This window comes from Balaenoptera borealis, assembly GCF_965194805.1.
Source record: "Balaenoptera borealis genome assembly, chromosome: 10".
Classification (NCBI taxonomy): domain Eukaryota; kingdom Metazoa; phylum Chordata; class Mammalia; order Artiodactyla; family Balaenopteridae; genus Balaenoptera; species Balaenoptera borealis.
In genome coordinates, this window is record NC_138874.1 from 54,195,493 (window position 1) to 54,217,948 (window position 22,456).

Below are 22,456 nucleotides of genomic sequence, written 5' to 3' on the forward strand. Positions count from 1 at the left end.
TTTGTGCTTTTTATTGAAATTGGGAGATTATCCAACATTTGAGGAATGATTGGGGCATGAGGTACTCCAACCAAAGAACAAACCCAAGAATGGAATTCAGAAGAAACAGAAAGGCAGTAGCAAAAGAAAACTTTAAAGAAACTATAATGAATATCCCCAGAGATAAAATAACAGGATGCTATTTTAAAAAGGAAAAATGAGTGAATAAAAGCCTGCTGAGGGACTTCCCTGGTGGCACAGTGGTTAAGAATCCACCTACCAATGCAGGGGACACAGGTTCGATCCCTGGTCCGGGAAGATCCCACATGCCACGGAGCAACTAAGCCTGTGCGCCACAACTACTGAGCCTGCGCTCTAGAGCCCGTGAGCCACAACTAAGCCCGCATGCCATAACTACCGAAGCCCGTGTGCGCCTAGAGCCCGTGCTCTGCAACAAGACAAGCCACCGCAATAAGACTGCGCACCACAACTAAGAGTAGCCCCCGCTTGCCGCAACTAGAGAAAGCCCGCACACAGCAACAAAGACCCAACAGAGCCAAAAATTAATAAATTAATTAAAAAAAAAAGAGCCTGCTGAATATTTAAAATATGGTAGCAGAAATAAAAAAGTCTCACAGAAGGCTGAACCTGAATCCAACCAAGCCTTTCGATTTAATTTCCAGTTTACAGGCTTAAAAGGGGATAGAGTAACAAATTTAAGACTACTATGAACAAGCAATCAGATAAAATCTGAAATGTGAGAAACTGTAGGACAGCTGTTCCAGACCCATCAACTGGACAATAGCAAGGACCAAAAAAAAAAAAAAAAAAAAAAAAGTCACATATAAATCCATTTTCATACATATAAAAACAGGGAAGGGACTTCCCTGGTGGCGCAGTGGTTGGGAGTCCACCTGCCAATGCAGAGGACACGGGTTCGAGCCCGGGTCGGGGAAGGTCCCACATGCTGCAGAGCAGCTGGGCCCGTCTGCCACAGCTGCTGAGCCTGTGCTCTGGAGCCCGCGAGCCACAACTACTGAGCCCACGTGCTGCAACTACTGAAGCTCGTGTGCCTGGAGCCCGTGCTCCGCAACAAGAGAGGCCGCTGCAGGGAGAGGCCCACGCACTGCAATGGGGAGTGGCCCTCGCTCGCCGCGACCGGAGGGAGCCTGTGTGCAGCAACGAAGACCCAACGCAGCCATAAATAAATAAATTAATTAATTAATTTTTAAAAAAACCAACGGAAATCTGGATAATATTTTGTTAAAGCTAGACATGAATGATAAAACTATAAGAAAAACAACATAATGATTAACGAAAAATAGAGGACTGTTACTATAGGGAGGGGAATGCAATCAGGGAGCACACATGTTCTATTATAAGCTAAAACAGAGTATGCCAGTGTTTTTAAGTTATACTATATGTGTCCTCTTTTGCATATATAATATATATTTAACAGAGAAAAAATTTTACAGAGTTTAAAAAATGACAGTTGGGCAGACATCCCTACGTATCTCCTAAAAAAAGTGTGAAAGCAGAATAAAGGCATACAGATTCATAAAATCTTTATCTTCATTCACCATTTTCTAGGAGGCTACTAAAGGAAGCATTGCCTAGTGGGGATTCCCTGGCAGTCCAGTGGTCAGGACTCCGTGCTCTCACTGCAGAGGGCCAGGGTTCAATCCCTAGTCGGGGAACTAAAATCCCACAAGCCGTGTGACGTGGCCAAAAACAACCCAAAAACAGCTGAAAGAACGAATGGCAGCAAAGGGAAATGCCAGGACAAGAGTGACCAGACCAGGGACTTCCTTGGTGGCGCAGTGGTTAAGAATCTGTCTGCCAATTCAGGGGACACGAATTCAATCCCTGGTCTGGGAAGATCCCACATGCCGCGGAACAACTAAGCCCATGCGCCACAACTACTGGAGCCTGCATGCCTAGAGCCCCTGCTCCACAACAAGAGAAGCCACCGCAATGAGAAGCCCGCGCACCGCAACAAAGAGTAGCCCCCACTAGCGGCAACTAGAGAAAGCCCACGCGCAGCAACAAAGACCCAACGCAGCCAAAAATAAATAAATAAAATAAATAAATTTATTTAAAAAAAAAAAAAGAAAAAGGGTGATCAGACAAGACAGGAGCAGTAAAGCAGAGACTCCAGGAGGGATGACTCCGACAGAAAAAGAAAACTAACCAGTTACCCGATTCATTTTACCATGTGAAAACCTTTTATCAAGAAGCACTTTACAGAATTGTTTGAAAGTATAAGAAAAGTCTGATGCTCAAATACAACAAAACTTAAAGGGGCAGGTAGGGGGAGAGTAAATATTAACTCCAGAGGAAATAAAAAGTAGTTCAAGAAAGAAAATATAATTGCAATATACTACCTGGCCCAGCAAGGAACAATATTTAAATAGTCATAATAAAGAATACACAGTAAATAAATGTCACAAAAACTTTTACTTAATTATACTGGGAGGGCAGTGAAGAGAAGACAGACCAGGGTGAGAGTGAACAAAACTCCTCATCCACCATGCTGATGAGGCAATAGATAGGTCTGAATAGTACTTAAGAAATAGGGGAATAAATACAAGAAACAACTAAAGGAATTAAAAGTAACCCCCTTCTGGTGGCAGGAGCTGGGGTGGATAAGGGACAAGAGGGTGAAAACAAGAGACTGCTTCCATTTTTTTTTTTGAAGTCTTCCTAGTACAATTTGACTTTTTAAATTACTTTCATGTAACATTTTGATAAACCAAATGCGTAGCTTGTGTAGTAGGAAGCCATCTGTCACTGAAGTACTCACACAGGGACTGTATTTTCTCCTGTGTTGTAAAGAGATTCTTGCATCCAGATACATTCAGAACCATATACTAATAAACTGTACCAAATCACTTTCACATACATTAACCTACTCAATATTCAAAGCAACCCTATGCAAAATCATAAGCCAATTTCAGAAGACAAAACTGAGACTCCATGGGGATATGTGACTTGATGAAGGTCAAAAACTTTTAAGTAATAGACTAGCACAGGAATTTAAGGATTATCAAATTCAAAGGCAATTTCACTCTATCATGCCACACTTTGTAGGAAAGTGGACAAAATTATTTCCAAGGTCATTTCCAACATGAGGAATTTTAATAATGTGTTCTAGAGGTATAGGGAAGAGATGGACCCCCATCATACAAGCTCCCCATTCACTTCTTCTGCCTCTATATATCCCAGGATTCAATAATAGTACACAGGGCCTTACCTTTATTGGAGACTTTCACATATATCCATACCTTCCTACTTGAGGAAAATACACTCACCTGCAATGCTTTGTTGGCTTCTTTTATATCTTCTATTTTAAGTTTTGATCTAAAAAGATTATAAATAGGTCCAAATTTCAGTACACATTTTAAAATATAGAACATCTAGTAATTCATTAGAAAGGTATTGAATTTTCATAGGATATAAAATGGTATATACTATATTATTCTAATGATCTTCTTTGGCTAGTAGGATTATATTTAATATTTTCCTATATTTCCAAAATGTCCTAAAGCAAAAATAGTTTTGAGATTTAAAATTTGCTTTTTTAAAGAAAGAACATTGGGCTTCCCTGGTGGCGTGGTGGTTAAGAATCCGCCTGACAATGCAGGGGACACGGGTTCGAGCCCTGGTCCGGGAAGATCCCACATGCCACGGAGCAACTAAGCCTGTGAGCCACAACTACTGAGCCTGCGCACCTAGAGCCTGTGCTCCGCAACAAGAGAAGCCACCGCAATGAGAAGCCCGGGCACCGCAACAAAGGGTAGCCCCCGCTCGCCACAACTAGAGAAAGCCTGCACACAGCAACGAAGACCCAATGCAGCCAAAAATAAATAAATTTATAGGGGCTTCCCTGGTGGCGCAGTGGTTGAGAATCTGCCTGCTAATGCAGGGGACACGGGTTCGAGCCCTGGTCTGGGAAGATCCCACATGCCACGGAGCAACTAGGCCCGTGAGCCACAACGACTGAGCCTGCGCATCTGGAGCCTGTGCTCCGCAACAAGAGAAGCCACGATAGTGAGAGGCCCGCGCACCGCGATGAAGAGTGGCCCCCGCTTGCCGCAACTAGAGAAAGCCCTCGCACAGAAACGAAGACCCAACATAGCAATCAATCAATCAATCAATCAATCAAAAAAAAAAAAGCTCATTTCCTCCTCTTCCCCTTTAAAATAAATAAATAAATAAATAAATAAATTTATAAATTAAAAAAAAAAGAAAGAATATTGGTGTTTTCATGTGGTTATGACTACTAATGACAGCTATCATTTATTGTAGGCTTATGATGTACCAGACACTATGCTATAAACTTTGCATGCATAATGTCATTTAGTCTTCAAAAACACTTATAAAGATGAAAAAAGTGAGGCCTGCTGAAGTTCAGGTGGTAACTGGGGAAGCCAGAATTCAAACCCTGGTCCTCTGAGACCCCAAAGCCGACAGGTTAACCATTATGAACACTATTTCTCTAGCAGATGCAAAAGAGTGGTAAGTGAGAGTGACAGTGGAAATATTAAGGAAGATATAATTGTGATAGTTTTTCACCTCTTGAAAATACATGTTAACATACAGACTATAAGTAACAATATTTAATTATCTGTGATCCCACTACCCAGAGATGATAATCTCTAAATATCAATGAGTATGTGTATTTCAAATGGAAAAATTATTTACAGTTTCCTACATGACTTAACAATATATCCTGAAAGGATTAGAGCTACTGACTTGTTATTAACTATCTGCCACATCATTATATTAAATGGTTACATGGTATACCATGAAAAAGAATATGAAGTATGTAGTTTATATAATTATCCAGTGCTGAACTTTCAACCTGTTTCAAATTTCTTTACCACAAAATTGTTCATTAAAGTTGAAATGACCAAAACATTTGTATTACTTTTCTTAGGATAACAACTTAGAAATGAAATTACTGGATCAAAAGGTACATAACATACTAAAGTCTCTGCTACTGAAGCAGAACATTAGGAAACTTGCTTTGCCCTACAAATGCTCTTTGTTCCAAGACATAGAAACAAAGTGTTAGTCTTTTATCTGGCGCGTAATGACTCTTACAGTGGGAATAATCAATGTAAAATTACACAGTATAAAAATATTAACAGAGTAATCAAATTTTCTTGGCTGAATTCACATCTACAAAATGTATCCAAGGAAAATTGATGCTGGTGGGAATTTTGGCCAAAACAGTAACTGCTATATAGAAAAACTGAGTAAGGAATAAAGGAGCTTACTTAATGGCATTCACTACAGAAATACTTTCTATATGAAAATTTACTGGTGTTGATATATTTCTGGTTAAAATGCCTCTATTCACAAATATGGACTCTAAAAAGCTTGCCCCCTTCTGATGCAAATTGCCAAAGTACCTAAAGAAAAAGAGTATCAGTTACAGTTCCAATAAACACAATGTACAAGAACACCTTTTCCTTGTCCTAGACAAGGAACAGATGTCTATATTATTCATTTTAATTAAATTCTATTCAGAAATATGTATTTAAGTTTGTGAAAGTATTTGACCACAGCATGAAAACAGCATAGAGAAGGGTCAAAATAAAACATGAGAATGTAATAAATGTGATACAATTATGACACTATAGGAAAACATCCATAAATTATACAAGCCTCTGATAATCCTGAAACCCCTCCTTTGAGGGAAAAAAAATCTGTAAGTCTCTTTATATGGAAAGAATAGCATTTACAGAATACTACATTTGGAAGAGTCCTGGTAATTTCCTTTTTAAACTAAAAGTTTTTCTCCTTGGAATTTAAGCCTCAATGAGGATAAGGGAAAAGCTGGTTTTCCTCCTTCAGGTATTCTAAACTGTCAGTCATTATGACACAGATTAGTCTAGATTTTCTTACTTGAATATTTCATCCTAATATTTCATATGTTACATGTTTTCTTCAAATATGAATAGTTCAAGTTTATTTCATTTCTTTAATCCTCAAATTAGATAGTCTATCTACTACAATTATAACTTATTCAGAATAATAATTAACATTTAAAGCCTTTTAAGGGACTTCCCTGGTGGCGCAGTGGTTAAGAATCTGCCTGCCAATTCTTGGGACATGGGTTAAAGACCTGGTCCGGGAAGATCCCACATGCCACGGAGCAACTAAGCCTGTGAGCCACAACTACTGAGCCTGTGCTCTAGAGCCTGCGCGCCGCAACTACTGAAGCCCGTGCGCCTAGAGCCCGTGCTCCACAACAACAGAAGCCACTGCAATGAGAAGCCCACGCACAGCAATGAAGAGCAGACCCCGCTTGATGCAACTAGAGAAAGCCCGTGCAGAGCAACGAAGACCCAACGGAACCAAAAAAAAAAAAGTGCTCTTATAAAAAAATAAAATAAAAAAATAAAGCCTTTTAAAATCTACCAAAATTTCTCTTTGTAAGAATCCTTCAATAAGAAACCAATTAAGAGTAAATATTATTAAAAGTATTTTTCTAATTAAAATTAATCATTTACATTTAAAATTGCTGGTTCAGAAAGTAAGCACGGGAAAGTAACTTTCAGATCCATCCTGCTCATCTTACAGACACAAAAACTGATATTCTGCTTGCGATGAGGAAAGGCACTGTGCTAGGTGCCTTCCCATACTTATTCTGTTAATCAGAAAAAGAACCCTACATGGATTTTATAACTCTCCAATTTACAAATGGAGAAATGGGCCTAAAGTGGTTAAATAAACAGCCCTAAGTCACACAGCTGATAAACCGTAGGAGGGATACTTTATCCTGTGAGTGATATTAATGAATACTAATTTTTAAATTTAGTCACAGATTTTTTAAAAATATTTGTTTTATTTATTAATTTTATTTATTTCGTTGTGCCAGGCCTTGGTTGCAGCACATGTGCTCCTTAGTTGTGGCCAGCAGGCTCCTTAGTTGTGGCATGCGAAATCTCAGTTGTGGCATGCAGGTGGGATCTAGTTCCCCAACCAGGGATCGAACCTGAGCCCCCTGCATTGGGAGTGCCGAGTCTTAACCACTGCACCACCATGGAAGTTCCTAGTCATTGCTTGAAAATACAGATCTTGAATGGTAAGCTTAAAAACTATTTTCTGAAATATTAGTTTTCCCTTTTAACAAAATTAAATGTTTCATATTATTCTGTATGACCTTCCCCCTCCCAACCCCATTTTATTAAAAAAAAATTTTTTTTTTGACTGCACCGTGTGGCACGCAGGATCTTATTTCCCTGACCAGGGATGGAACCCGTGCCCACAGCAGTGGAAATGTGGAGTCCTAACCACTGGACCACCAGGAAATTCCAACCCCATTTTAAATAACACCCAAATGGTCTACATAAAGCCAATTCTGGTAAATTAGGAGCAAAGGTTGAAGTATTGGTCCAAACTCTGTCCCTCATCATCAACAAATTTTTCTTTTTTATTCTTGTCTGAAGGTGACTCACAGCAATGGCTAAATTAGTCATGCTGCTAATTTACCTCCAAAGGTTTATTTAGCACCTCAGAAATATCTTTTCTCTTGACATAAAGAAAAAAGACAATGAAATGTGCACACAACAAATTTTTAAAGAGATCATCAGGGAATTCCCTGGGAGTGGTCCAGTGGTTAAGACTCTGCGCTTCCACTTCAGGGGGGTGCGGGTTCGATCCCTGGTCAGGGAACTAAGATCCCACATGCGGCCGTGTGGCAAAAAAATTAAAGAGAACATCATTCTGTGTATTAGGGAAGAATTTGTTTTTGCTTAATTTCAACCTGATAACAGTCATAGGAGTAGGAGGATAAAGAGGAAGGCCAAAAGTGTTTCAGCAGATAAGCAGGTACAAATACTCTTAGGGGCCAATAGTCTCTTCTCCAGCCCTGATTAAATTCTTATCACAACAGAAGAGAACCAGAGTTGAGGAAGGATAAAATACGTTCTGACTCAAAAGTGGCCCTATCCATGTCTTAGAGACTATGGTTTCAGAAACAGTAAAGGAAAGCTAATAAATCTGAAACATAAAAATTCAAACATCAGCAAGGAAAAAACATACGTATCAAAAATGAAACTAGGGCTTCCCTGATGGCACAGTGGTTAAGAATCTGCCTGCCAATTCAGGGGACATGGGTTTGAGCCCTGGTCCAGGAAGATCCCACATGCCGTGGAGCAACTAAGCCCATGTGCAACAACTACTGAGCCTGCAGTCTAGAGCCTGCAAACCACAACTACTGAAGCCCACGCACCTAGAGCCCATGCTCCGCAACAAGAGAAGCCACCACAATGAGAAGCCCGCGCACCACAACGATGAGTAGCCCCCACTCGCTGCAACTAGAGAAAGCCCGCACGCAGCAACGAAGACCCAACGCAGCCAAAAAATAAATTAATTAATTTAAAAATATATATATATATATAAATGAAGCTAAAAGACAACAGACAAACTGGGAAAAAAAGATGTACACCTAAATAATTTACAAAGACCCCATAAGAAAAAGATGAACAATCAACCAAAAACAAAAAATGTGCAAAGGATACGAACAGGCACTTTACAGAAAATAAAATACAAATACAAATGGAACACAAATTTAGATGCTTAACCCTGTTCATAGTTAAAGAAATACAAATCAAAACACTTAAGATTTTCACCTGTCAGACTGGCAAAAACAGGCACTCTCTCCTACTACTGGAGGGGGTCTAACATCAGAGACGGTAGGTAATCTGGCACTAACAAAATCTTTTTTAATTAATTAATTTATTTTTAAAAAATAAATTTATTTATTTATTTATTTATGGCTGCATTGGGTCTTTGTTGCTGTGCGCGGCTTTCTCCAGTTGCGGTGCGCGGGCTTCTCATTGCGGTGGCTTCTCTTGTTGTGGAGCACAGGCTCTAGGCGCGCGGGCTTCAGTAGCTGTGGCTCATGGGCTCTAGAGCGCAGGCTCAGTAGTTGTGGCATACAGGCTTAGTTGCTCCATGGCATGTAGGATCTTCCAGGACCAGGGCTTGAACCTGTGTCTACTGCATTGGCAGGCGGATTCTTAACCACTACGCCATCAGGGAAGCCCCTTTTTAAATTTATTTTTATGTTTTTATTATGTAAGTCTCAGGTATATAGCATTATATTTCAAAACCTGTACACACTCCAGAGTGATCACCACCAAAAGTCTAGTTACCATCCATCGCTATAATCAAAAAATCTAAATTCTTTTGGCCAGCGATCACCTCTAGGAACTTACTCTTCAGATATACACATTAAAGTATATCAAGGGACTTCCCTGGTGGTCCAGTGGTTAGGAATCCGCCTTCCAATGCAGGGGACATGGGTTCAATCCCTGGTCGGGGAACTAAGATCCCACATGCTGTGGGGCAACTAAGCCCTCACGACGCAACTACTGAGCACGTGGGCCACAACTAGAGAGCCCACATGCTGCAACTACAGAGCCCACACGCTCTGAAGCCTGCACGCCACAACTAGAGAGCCTGTGCACTGCAACTACTGAGACCATGTGCCACAACTAGAGAGAAGCCCGCATGCTGCAATGAGGAGCCCATGCACCACAGCAGAGTATCCCGCATGCCGCAACGAAGATCCCGCCTGCCGCAACTAAGACCCAACACAGACAAAAATAAAATAAATAAATAAATATTTTAAAAAAGAAGGTATATCAAGATATATCAACACACACGTACAAGGACACAGAAGCATGTTATAAAAGAAAAAAATTATAAACAATGTCAATTAAAGCACATTCATCCTATGGAATATCTTTATGTAATGATATGAAAAAACCTCTAACTCATTCTTTTTTTTTAACTCATATTCTTAAGTAAAAAAAAAACAAACAAAAAGAACCTACCACACACACACACACACACACACACACACACACACACACACACACAGACACACACACAAACCAGCAAACTTCAAAAGAATATGCATACAGTGCAGTTACACAGGGATTAGGTATGCAGTCAGTATACAAGGGAAAAATTTAGTAGTCAAAAAAACCCTTGAAAATTACTGCTCAAAATAACATTGAGCAGTAATTTTCATGCAAACTATAATTTGAGAATCAATGAACCAGAATAAAGGAAAAAGGAAAACAACGAAATTCTGAATTCAGCTATCTGGACATCTAAATGATCATGCCTTTAACACAACTATAAAGTCTCTAGTATTGAGTGGGAGATGGGTGAAAAGTAATACACATTCCTTGTTTTACTATTCTAACCTGTTTTAATATTAAACCTTTATGATCTTAAATAAATGTACATATATTTTTTGTCGTGGGGATTGTTCACTGTTGAGTCCCTAGCACTTAGAATAGTGCCTGGCACATAGTATTTGTCGGATGAATAAATGGAAAATGAGCACCTGGTCTGGCTCAAAATGATCAATGAATGGATGCCAGATTAGAATAAAAATCTTGCTTATTGATATCACAATGCAAATTGTGCTTTGTAGAAACAAAAACATCTTTTATCTTTTTGAGAGCTGGTATTTCCTTTTTGTGGTTTTAGGGAACTACTCTTTTTTTTTTTTTTGGCTGCGCCTCACAGCACGCGGGATCTTAGTCCCCTGACCAGGGATCATACCCATGTCCCCTGCATTGGAAGCACAGAGTCTTAACCACTGGACTACCAGGGAAGTCCTAGGGAACTACTCTTTACTATGCCCTTGGTAATTGTTCTCAAGACTTCCTAATGGAATCCCAACTTTAGCAATTAAGTCTCCATTCCAGTATGATTTCTATTCAGTTTAATGATTACAAAAGATATATATGACATATATATACAGCTAATCATATCCATATATATAATGATATCCTTATATATAGATTTGTTCTGAGGTTAGCTAACTTTGGGGATTGATACTTGGGAGGAGGGAGGCAAATGTTTATTTTATACCTTTTGGTGCTCTTTGTCTTTTTTTGGCCGCGCCGCTCATGGCATGCGGGATCTTAGTTCCCTGACCAGGGATCGTACCCGCGTCCCCTGCATTGGAAGCACAGAGTCTTAACCACTGGACCGCCAGGGAAGTCCCCTTTTGGTGCTCTTTGAATTTTCTAACCATATAAAACATCAAAGGGATTTATATAGGTGATAGGCTTATGGGTCATTGTGGCTTTCTTTTACTTTTCTGTATTAAAAAAAATGACACTATTTTTTTTTTAATGTGACAGTGGTACATTCAATACTAAATTAAACCCTCCAGCGTTTACCCTAGATAGTTGACAATATGTTCAATCAGGGCACAAAGATGAAGCTAATCCAAAACACAGACCATGTGGAACAAGGAGGAAAATGTGAGAAAGACAGAACGCCGTTTCTCCTTCTTGTCTTCATAGAAACCCAGTAACACTTCATTGTGACAGAACTAACCACACTGTATGAAGTCAAGCCTCAACTCCAGACGGCATCAAACACCATTCACTTTTCACAATGCTGGCTCCTTCTCAGAACAGTCTGAAAAAGATCTCTCCAGATATTTCGAAAATTTGACTTTTGTTCTGAGAAAAATATATTAAATGAACTTCTGAATTCTCTGATTGGAAGAAATTAAACAAGAGTCTTAGATTTCATCTACTGGAAAATGTTTAGAGCTAACACTTACTATAATGAACATAACTTTAAAAAAAATCTCTCCAATCCACACCCTTATTTGTTAATCTTTAAAGTTTTTGTTTGGCTTTGTTTTTAATAGTTCATATCTTTCTATTTTATATTTAAACTTTTCTGTCTACTTGGTTTGGCACACTCATAACTTAATAAGAGTCAATGACTACTTAGTTGGAGGAAAAAAGAGAAATTACTCGCTAAGTTTGTTGCCAAGTTCTTGAAGAGCTTGCTCCTGTTCGTGATATATTTTTTTCAACTGGTGATTTTCATCCTGGAGGTGAAGGAACTCCTTCAAAACAATAAAAGACAGAAAATGCAATTTAAAAGAAACAAACTCCACACTGCATACATGCAATTAAAGGATAGGAATGTATCCTTCAGCTTTTCATAAAAAATAGCTGCTCTAAAAAAAAACAAAAAGCTGCTCTATCAACTATCAGCTATTTTCCATTCATTTAATCTCCTTACTGATATTTTTAAAGATGACCAGTATACTCTGTTTCCTTGGTATAAATGTAAATTATTATTTGATTCTCTTTTTAAATAACTTAACTGTCATCAAGATAGAATTTTTAAAGTTTTACCACCATTATTTACTTTTTTAAGACTAATGATTTGTTGGGTCTCATTTCTAAGATGAGATAAGGTGTCCTTCTCCTTTTGAAGATCTTCTTGCAAAGTTTGCCTCCATTCCTTCTCAATCTTCAGATCGGTTTCCAGTTGCACCCTTGAATGACAAATAATACAGAGAAGTTCAGTGTTATTTCTCACATGACGGTTGTATGCATTCTTCATTAACAGCATCTCTTTGGTTGATTACTTTCACCTTTGTAATGCAATTCTTCAGGTAGTTTCTTTCACAAATAGTTTTTAGAAAACAAGTTCAGTAGCACAGGGTTTTCAGATCTCAAAGTCTCAGTTAATTTGTCAATCACAAAAACCTCTTGCTAAATGACAATTTGTCATTTATTAACTCTGTATACATAAATGCTGTATAAGCATGGAAAATGCCTGGAAGGGCACACCATACTAGTAAGACCGGTTATATCTTAGAAATGGAACCATGTTCTGGGCCATGAGAAAATTTTTACCACAAACTAATGAAAAGTATTGTTCTGATATAAGGATTACAGCAACCACGAAATCAATTCAACATCAGAAACAGAAAAATCAGCCCTGGTGCCAAGTGCTACTTTGCAGATTACTGTTGGAAGCTGACCCATTACAGTACAGAGCTAAGACCAGGGAGACACTAGAGGAAAATCCACACTGCCTGAAAATGCCAGCTCACATCTGGAAGCTCTATTTCATCATTCAAACAACAGGTGCTAGCTGGAAAAACAAAAGTAGTCAACTTCTTACATTTTAGGAAACTCCCCCAAAATAATTCCAATAATTATTGCTCATAAGTAGTTGTAACAGGTGAGGTATATACTAATAATGCAATAGTTCCTAATACTATATATTTTAAATTATAATGTTATGTTATAATATTGAGAATATCACCGTATTACATTATATTAATTTTTTGTTAATGATTACTTTTGTTTCCTCATAAAGTTAGCATTTCCATCTACAGCCAAATTATTTTCAGTGAAGCAATTTTAGATTTTATAATTAAGGTTGAAGAGACAAGATACCTCAAAATGGAATTTACAAATTGTTGATAAATACCATTTCACCACAAATTTAAAAGGGATACAGAGGGACAGGTATATGCTACTAACACTGAAGTAAGCAAAGTACAGAGTGAGTGCATTGTTGAGTGGCTGCATCATCCAGAATCAGAAAAAACTGAGTGAAAAAGCAAAGGAAAAATTTTGTTTTTAAGTTATTTTAAATATATTGTCAAAACACATGTTGACCACCAAGGGCAGAAACCATGAAGGGGAAAAAAAAGGGAAAACAGAACTATATAAAAATGTAAAACGCCTAAATGAAAAAAACCACTATGAACAAAGTTTAAAAATAAACTATAGGGGCTTCCCTGGTGGCGCAGTGGTTGAGAGTCTGCCTGCCAACGCAGGGGACACGGGTTCGAGCCCTGGTCTGGGAAGATCCCGCATGCCGCGGAGCGGACTAGGCCCGTGAGCCACAACTACTGAGCCTGCGCGTCTGGAGCCTGTGCTCCGCAATGGGAGGGGCCGCGGTGGTGAGAGGCCTGCGCACCGTGATGAAGAGTGGCCCCCACTTGCCGCAACTGGAGAAAGCCCTCACACAGAAACGAAGACCCAACACAGCCATAAATAAATAAATAAATAAATAAATAAAATTAAAAAAAAAAATAAAAAATAAAAAAAAAATAAACTATAGGGCTTCCCTGGTGGCGCAGTGGTTAAGAATCCGCCTGCCAATACAAGGGACACGGGTTCAAGCCTTGGTCCGGGAAGATCCCACATGCTGCGGAGCAACTAAGCCCGTGCGCCACAACTATTGAGCCTGCGCTCTAGAGCCCGCGAGCCACAACTACTGAAGCCTGCGCGCCTAGAGCCCGTGCTCCACAACAAGAGAAGCCACCGCAATGAGAAGCCCGCACACCGCAAAGAGGAGTAGCCCCCACTAGCCACAACTAGAGAAAGCCCGTGAGCAGCAACTAAGACCCAACGCAGCCAAAAATAAATTAATTAATTTTTTAAAAACACACACAAAAAAACTATAAACTTAGAAAACATTTTCACTGTATGTGAAAAACCCACAGTAAACACATAAAGAGCTCTTATATAAATAAATATTAAGAAACTGAACACCACAGAGGAAAAACTAGAGGCTATGAACTGGCAATTCACAAAATAAAGAAATACAAAAGGCTATTACTAGTAATCAAAGATATGCAAACTCAAACAATAAAGCACAATTTTTCAGGCTAAATGATTCCTTTAGGTTAACTGAGATACGATACTGTAGACCTACAGTAACTGATATGATACAATGTCCATAATGTAGTAAATACAATAAACAAGATACTAAAGAGCATGTAGCATGATCCTCTTTCTACTGATAAAAAGCAAAAAATATCTATGCATACCCAAAAAGAGTGTTCATCAAAATGTTAGAAAAAGGTATATCCAGGGAATTCCCTGGCGGTCCAGTGGTTAGGACACCGTGCTTCCACTGCAGGGGGCTTGGGTTTGATCCCTGGTTGGGGAACCAAGGTTCCCTCATGCCACGAGCGCAGTCAAAAAAAAAAAAAGGTATATCCCATTTTTATTTTCTGCACTTTTCCCCATATTTTCTTACGTTTGGTCAACAGGATGTAATGTTTTCATAATCAGAAACCAAAAAAAGTTATTTCCATTTTAGGTGAAAAAATGGAATTTGTTTTTCTTGAACAAAGTCCCAATTGCCTATTTCTACAGAAACAGTTCCAATTTTTCTGAGACATCAGGGATCCCCTTGATCTCCAAATTGTTAACATGTTTATGCTCTACTAAAATGGCACCCGATGAGAAATGAAATTACTTTCACAGTTTCAGCAGGGACAAACATCTTCTCTCCACATCTGTACCCAAGACCTACTGAGTAGGTTAGCCCTACAGGGAAGGACCAGGTCCCTGGAGCATTATTTGGGTCATCCTTTGGGCAGGGATCAAATAAAGGCAACATTGTAGAATTAATATCAGACTTGCCTTACCTACCCTTTTGTCAAACTCTAGAAAAGTGATTCAGTAACACGGAGTACTGAAGTTTCAAGATTGTGTTCTATTGACTGGCAAAGTGTCCCAGTCTTGCTTTTCACATTTTTCCATTTCGCAGGGTACAGGGACTTAAACAACAAAACCCTTGGCACCATTAATAAACTTGATGACTTAAATGTTCTTTGTGATTTCTGTTGCCAAGGGAGTCCTGAAAGCACTTCTGTGAAAGTCTTTAAGAGAAAATGTTTGTTTGCCGAGTGGTGGGTTTTTTCTGGGGGGGGGGGGAGTGGGTGAGGGGGCATGTGTGAGTTTTAGTTTCACAATTTACAAATGACGTAAGTTTCCAACCAAGGTAATACTCCCTGGCCTAAAGCCTTATTCTATATACCAATTTCTCAAAATGTTATTTTTGTGGCAGATTTAAAAGGAACTTAATTCGGTTCTGAACAAGGTGGAGTAAACACATTTCTACCTATCCCTCCAACTAAGTACAGTTAAAATCCCTAGACATTATATATAAACAAACATAAGAATATTCTGAAAGGGGGAGAGAAGAAAGCAGACCAGCTAGGAATGCCAGAATTCAAGGAATAACATGGTGATGAGTTCCCTGAGGCTTCTTTTTGCCTTCTTTATAGCTCCAACTGGATGTTGAAGAAGCCCACAACCCACAAACAGCAATGGGCACAGACAAAAAAAGCCCCAAGAAAAGCCTACTCTCTCCTGTCAAAGAGCTAGGAAGAAGCAGCCTAGCGTGATAGAAACCTTTTCAACGATAAATGCCCTATTCCAAAAAAAAACACCAGAGGAAAAAACCATGCCCGCCCCAACCACTGTCAGCAAAAGCCAAACAGGGAGCCTAGTTTCTACCCTCACCTGGCAATAATGAGGCATGCCTCCCAATTCCCACTGTTGTAGTATCAGAGAAAGAGCCAAGTGCGGAGCCTGGACTTTTTTTACCACCACCCAGCAGTAATGAGGTATCTCTCCCCACCACCTCTACGGTATTAGTGGAAGTCACATGGAGAGCCTGGACCTTTATCCTTATGCATCAGTAACAAGGCATTTCTCACCCTCCCCACAGTGTCAGCAAACACCAAGTGGGGAGCCTAGATTTCTACCCTGGCCTGGGGTTAGTGAGGTACCTCTCTCACTCCCCTCCAAGATGGTGTCAGCAGAGACCAAGAGGGAAGCATGGACTCCACTCCCACTTGATGGTAACAAGGCACCACTCTCCCTCTCCACAGTGTCAATGGAGACTGAGTGGAAAGCACAGATTTCAATCCCTGCCCACTAGTTAGGCACCCTTCTCCATTCCATCCAGGATGGTCCTGGGCTTCTACCCCTACTTGGTATGAAGAGTCAGTGTCCACGTTCCCCTGCTGGTGTGGTTTCAGTAGAGGACTGCTAAAACATAAGATTTAAGTAAGACGCAGTCTCATAACATAGTTCCCAAAATGTCCAGAATGCAACTGAAAAATATCTGTCATACCAAGACCCAGGAAAAATCAACAGATTCCAACAGATTCCAAGTCAACAGATTCCAGGAAAAATCAACAGATGGCAACATGTCAGATAATTCAAGATGCTGGATTTAACTAACAAGAATTTTAAAGCAGCCATCATAAAAATGTTCCCATGACCAATTAAGAAAATGCTTGAGGAACCCTCCTACACTGTTGGTGGGTATGTAAATTGGTAAAACCACTATGGAGAACAGTACGGAGGTTCCTTTAAAAACTAAAAATAGAGCTACCATACGATCCTGCAATCCCACTCCTGGGCATACACCTGCAGAAAACAGTAATCCGAAAAGATACATGCACCCCAATGTTCACTGTAGCACTATTTACAATAGCCAAGACATGGAAGCAACCTAAATGTCCATCGACAGATGACTAAATAAAGATGTGTTATATTTATACAATGGAATATCAGTCAGCCATAAAATGCCATTTGCAGCAACACGGACGGACCTAGAGATTATCATACTAAGTGAAGTAAGTCAGACAGAGAAAGACAAATACCATATGATATCACTTACATGTAGAATCTAAAAAAAAATGAGATAAATGAACTTATTTACAAAACGGAAATAGAGCCACAGACATAGAAAACAAACTTATGGTTACCAAAGGGGAAAGGGGGGAGTTTGGGATTAACATATACACACTACTATACATAAAATAGATAACCAACAGGTCCCACTGTCTAGCACAGGGAAGTATACTCAATATTTTGTAATAACCTATAAGGGAAAATAATCTGAAAAAATATATAGATGTATGTATAACTGAATCACTTTGCTGTACCCCTGAAACTAACACAACACTGTAAATCAACTATAGTTCAATTAAAACAACAAAACAAAAAACTCCCAAAATGTCATTTCCTCTACCTGGAAATTCCCTCTCCTGCCCAGATAGTGACTTAGACTCCTGGGTATCATTTAAAATACAGTTTATATTTTACTTCCTCTGAAAAAAAAAGAATATGCTTGAAACAAATTAATGAATAGGAAGTTTTGAAAGGAAGAAAGGAAATTTTGGAAGGGAAGAAGAGTCAAACGGAAATCTTAGAACTGAAAAATAAAATAATCTCACTGAATGGTCTCAATAGGAGAATGAAGATGATGAGGAAAGAATGCATGAATTTCAAAACAGAACAACAGAGATTACCTGATCTGAACAACAGAAAGAAAACTGACCGAAAAAAAAAAAATAGTGTCAGGGTCCTGTGGGACTATTAAAAAAAAGATCTAACATTCATTATATCAGAGTCCCAGAAGGAGAGGAGAAAGCAGGTGGAACTGAAAAAAAATATCTGAAGAAATAATGGCTGAAATTTTTCCAGATTTGGCAAAGATAAGCCTAATGATCCAAGAAGCTGACCAAAGGCAAAAAAGGATAAATCCAAAGAAAGAATCTTGAGGGTAACTAGAGGAACAATGATTCAAATGACAGTTTACCTTTCATCAGAAACTACGAAGACCAAAAGAAAGTGGCACAACACTTTTCAAATGCTAAAAGAAAATACTGTCAACTCAGAATTTTAAGGATATTCTGAAAATATCCTTCAGAAATAAAGGTGAAATCAAGACATGAAAGAGAACTAAGGGAATTTGTTGCCAACAGACCTACCTTAGAAGAATGGCTAAATGAAGTTCTTCAGACACAAAAAAGGAAACTTGGAGCATCAGGAATGAAGAAAGAACAATAGAGAGTTTTCTAAATTATGTTTAATGGTTGAAGCACAAACTATATCATTGATGTGCTTCTCAATATTACATAGAGGAAATATTTAAGCAAATTATATTGTAAAAAAGAGAACGTAAAAAGACCTAAGTGGAGGTAAGACTTCCACACTTCCCTCAATATAGTAAAATGTTGATACCAGTGGTGAAAAGTTGCAGATATATGATACAATGTCTAGAGTAACCACTTTTAAAAATCTATACAAAGAGATACACTAAAAAATACTACAGATAAATCAAAAGCGAATTCTAAATAATGTTCAAGTAACCCATGAGAAGACAGGAAAAATAGAATAGAGGAATGAAAATACATAAAACAGCAGATTTAAGCTCTAATATATCAACAATTACACTAAATGTAAATAGGCTAAATACATCCTTAAAAGAGAGATTGGCAGAATGGATAAAAAACATGCACTATAGGAAACTTACTTCAAATATAATGATACAGATTAGGCTGAAATTAAAAAGATAGAAAATGTAAACATTAATCTTTTGTTTACTACATGAAAACATTAATCAGAAGAAAGCAGGAGTGGCTATGTTAATATGAGATAAAATAGACTTCAGAGCAAATAAAACTACCAAAGACAAAAGGCACATTATATAATGATAGAAAGGTCAATACACCAAGAAGACACAGCAATCTTAAATGTGTAGGCACCAAACAACAGAACTCAGAATACAAGAAGCAAAAACTGATAGAACTAAAAGTAGAAATATACAAATCCACAATTATAGTTGGGATATTTCAACAAATCCTCTCTTGATAACTGATAGAACTACTAGACAGAAAATCATCAAGAATAGAAAAGAACTTAAAAACACCTCAATGGATTTAAAGGTAGCTTAGCAAGTTACACATCATACATGGTATGTGATCTTGTTAATGATCTGTTAAACATAATATTGGGTTGGCCAAAAAGTTCGTTCGGGTTTTTCTGGAACATCTTACAGAAAAACACGAATGAACTTTTTGGCCAACCCAATATATAACTCTTTATTTTCTATTGTTGTTTTGCTGTTTTCTTTAATAACAAAGTGGTACATATTTATTGGGGAAAAAAATACTGATGTTTATAAAGTAAAAAGTAAAATACCCCTGTCAATTTACCATCACTCCCTTGAGATAATCATTTTCCAGAATCTGTATTCTTTAAACTCTTTTCTATGTATATGTAAATACACACATATACAGTTTTAATTTTATAAAAAATGGGATAATACTTAGCATACTGTCTGCAACTTGCTTTTTTCAACTCAGTGACATATACTGACATCTTTCCTAGCTGGTAATATATAGATCTATCATATGAAGTACTAATAAAAATGTTCTCAGAAAATATCACTTTCTTTGATAACGTAAGTTCCTTTGCGTTACAAAGGCCTATAATACTCAGTATCTAGAAACATAATGGCCATCAGATTAATGCTGAACAACAGCAAAAAGAATAAAACTCTCCTTGAGCAAGAAGATAGCAAGACAGTTGAAAGTACTCTATAAACAATAAAGGGAGCAAAAACATAAGTTTTATCACAATTATGCTTTCTAGTTTTCTTTTTTTTCTTTTTTCTTTTTTTTTTTTGGAAGGAGAACTCCACAACCTAGCCAGCATCGTTAAATAAATAAAAATATAGGTTGTCTACCATTATGTGCCAAAAAATGGGGGGGGAAGAGGGGGAAATTATGTTAATACAGGTATTTATTTCCAAATATACTCACAGCTGTTTCTCCTTTTGGGAGATTTGTTTCTGCAGACCGTCGAATTTACTCTGGCATTCTTGTAGATATTTCTTGTCCTCATCTTCAGTGTCCATTTGCGCCTTCTCTGCTTGCTGCAATCTGGTGTAATTCAAATCAACTTTGGGTAAAACTGAGGCTAGAACTAGGGTGTAAAAGGGTGAAGAAGACAAATAAAAGAAAAATGGGGAAATAGAAACATTTCTAAATGAAAACAAAGTTTGGGGGAAAACTCACAAACTCAAACGTGAAAGAGCCACACAATGTCTAGAAATTGTTTTGTGATTTTTTTCAATATAACGCATAATATACCCAGAATACTATCTTCAAATGTGCTTTATTTCTTGTTCATAATTAACAATGCAAAGCAATATAGCCTTTACCACTTATGTAAAGCATAATGAGTTAACTTTCAAAGTATGTGTGTTACTGCCTTTTTACGAAACCATGAAAAGTATAGTACTTATGTCTACACTAGGTGAAGAAGCCACATTGTTATATATTATGCTAGGATGTGTATGCTAGGAATCAAGTGTGCTACAAGGCCAAGAGCAAAGACCTGCAATTACTTCAAATAACAGTCAAGTCCTCCCTATAGAATCTTTATACATTTACTAAATTATGCCAATGTTCTGTGAGTGTGTATATGTGTGTTTTAAGATTCAAAAGAATTTATTACTAGTTGGCAACATTCTCTAGAGATCATTTTTGTTCCTCATCACTGAATTTTTTAAAGTAGCTTAAAATGTGAATTTCTTTCTTTCTGCTTTTATTTGTAAGTCATTGCTTCTCCCTGTGCTTAGCTCCACTCCCTGCCTCCTATGGCCATCTAGGATTTCTTAGATTTAACGTCACTACTTTTATAAGAAAACATCTCCCAAGTATTCAAGGGACATTAAGTCCTTGTAGGGAATCAAAAGAGAAATTTCTATTCAACTAACCAAAAAAATTACCTCTTCTTTTCTTCCTTAAAACCATGCCAATGGGGCAACCCTCACACATTTCAAAAGTATAAAGGCCACTTCCAAAAAAAAGAGAGTAAGTGTAACATTCAAGTTATCTCTAAATCTAAATTTAAATTTAAAATATTAAGATGGAGAGATGGGAGACCCAAGCTTTTCTCTAAGGGTACAGAAATGAAAATAAAAGTCAGAGTGAGGTAGGCCTTGAAGTTGTGCTATCACAGAAGAGGGCTAAGGGGAACTGGAAAATCAAGGCGCTAAAGCATAAGATGATGGCCAATCTGGGTTATAAACTATTTTAAAACATAGTAAAAAATCAGTAAAGGAGCTAGTAGGCAAAGAGTGGGCCAATGGGGAAAAAAGTGTGTGCCAACACATTGTGAAACCAAAGATTAACTTATTATTAAACAATTTTTATATTTTCCATCAAAAAGTAGCTAAAAAGGTAAAACTGCATTCGAAAATTCTGACCTTCAAAGGGTCAATACTCAAATAAGCCCTTGAGCACAAGGTATGAGGAATTTTTGGAAATCCAAGTGCACCCACTCTGCTTTATGGCAGTGTATTACCACAGCAGCTGATCAAGAAGTGTACAGGGTTCCTAATACCCTTTCAGAATACATAATAGCATAAATTCTTTTTCAGTTTAATACATTATAAAATTGTTGGTTCTCTTTTAGTCTGTTTGAATACAAGTGGTTTTCAGAAAGATATATCTTTGACCAGCTTGTACTGGTCCTGAGTGTCACTGCTGGCACATTTCACCAATGACATTGCAATTGTTCTAGTTTGAGTTAACAAATCATTGTCACTTCATAATGGAATGGACAGAAATCAAAGACAGAAAAAGGTAATAAAGATGTCCAAAATGTAAAAATGGGGATAAAGAAAACAAAAAAGAAAAAAGAAGAAAGAGGATGTCAATAAAAGAATATTCATGTCAATAAAGCATTAATAGTTATGTTTTTCATAAGTAGATTCAAAGAAAGCAATGATAAGACATATGTTGACACCAACATGACAGGTCAATGGAAATACATTACACTTTCCAACAATAAAAGTGAAAAATGCCAATATAAAACAATTCAATTTAAACAAAATTATTTCCTGGGTTAGGTTGAGGGTCCTAGCTCAAAAAAACACAACTAAACTGCCAACTCAGAAAGCTTGATTTCACATAAAGAGATGGTGAATGACAAGGGATATGACAATCAATATGCATGGAAATCAATCAGGGATAATTCCACCATGGATTTTGTTCGTTTTT

At 37.9% G+C, this 22,456-nt stretch overlaps 1 protein-coding gene across 12 annotated transcripts in view; it reads right to left on the reverse strand.

The window, feature by feature from the left end:
- The window catches only part of RUFY2 (RUN and FYVE domain containing 2), a 50,209-nt gene that overhangs the window by 4,999 nt on the left and 22,754 nt on the right, over positions 1–22,456 (reverse strand). For 8 of the 12 annotated variants that reach the window (XM_082408641.1, XM_082408640.1, XM_082408639.1 and 5 more), the window contains 4 exons: positions 20,210–20,329; positions 12,196–12,325; positions 11,793–11,887; positions 3,291–3,339 (listed from right to left, as the gene is read on the reverse strand). In XM_082408641.1, the coding sequence (XP_082264767.1) occupies positions 3,291–3,339; positions 11,793–11,887; positions 12,196–12,325; positions 20,210–20,329 (394 nt within the window). Of the gene's footprint in view, positions 1–3,290; positions 3,340–10,887; positions 10,975–11,792; positions 11,888–12,195; positions 12,326–20,209; positions 20,330–20,548; positions 22,001–22,456 lie in introns of those variants that run through there. The other 4 variants (XM_082408634.1, XM_082408633.1, XR_014249321.1 and 1 more) reach the window with 3 other exon arrangements.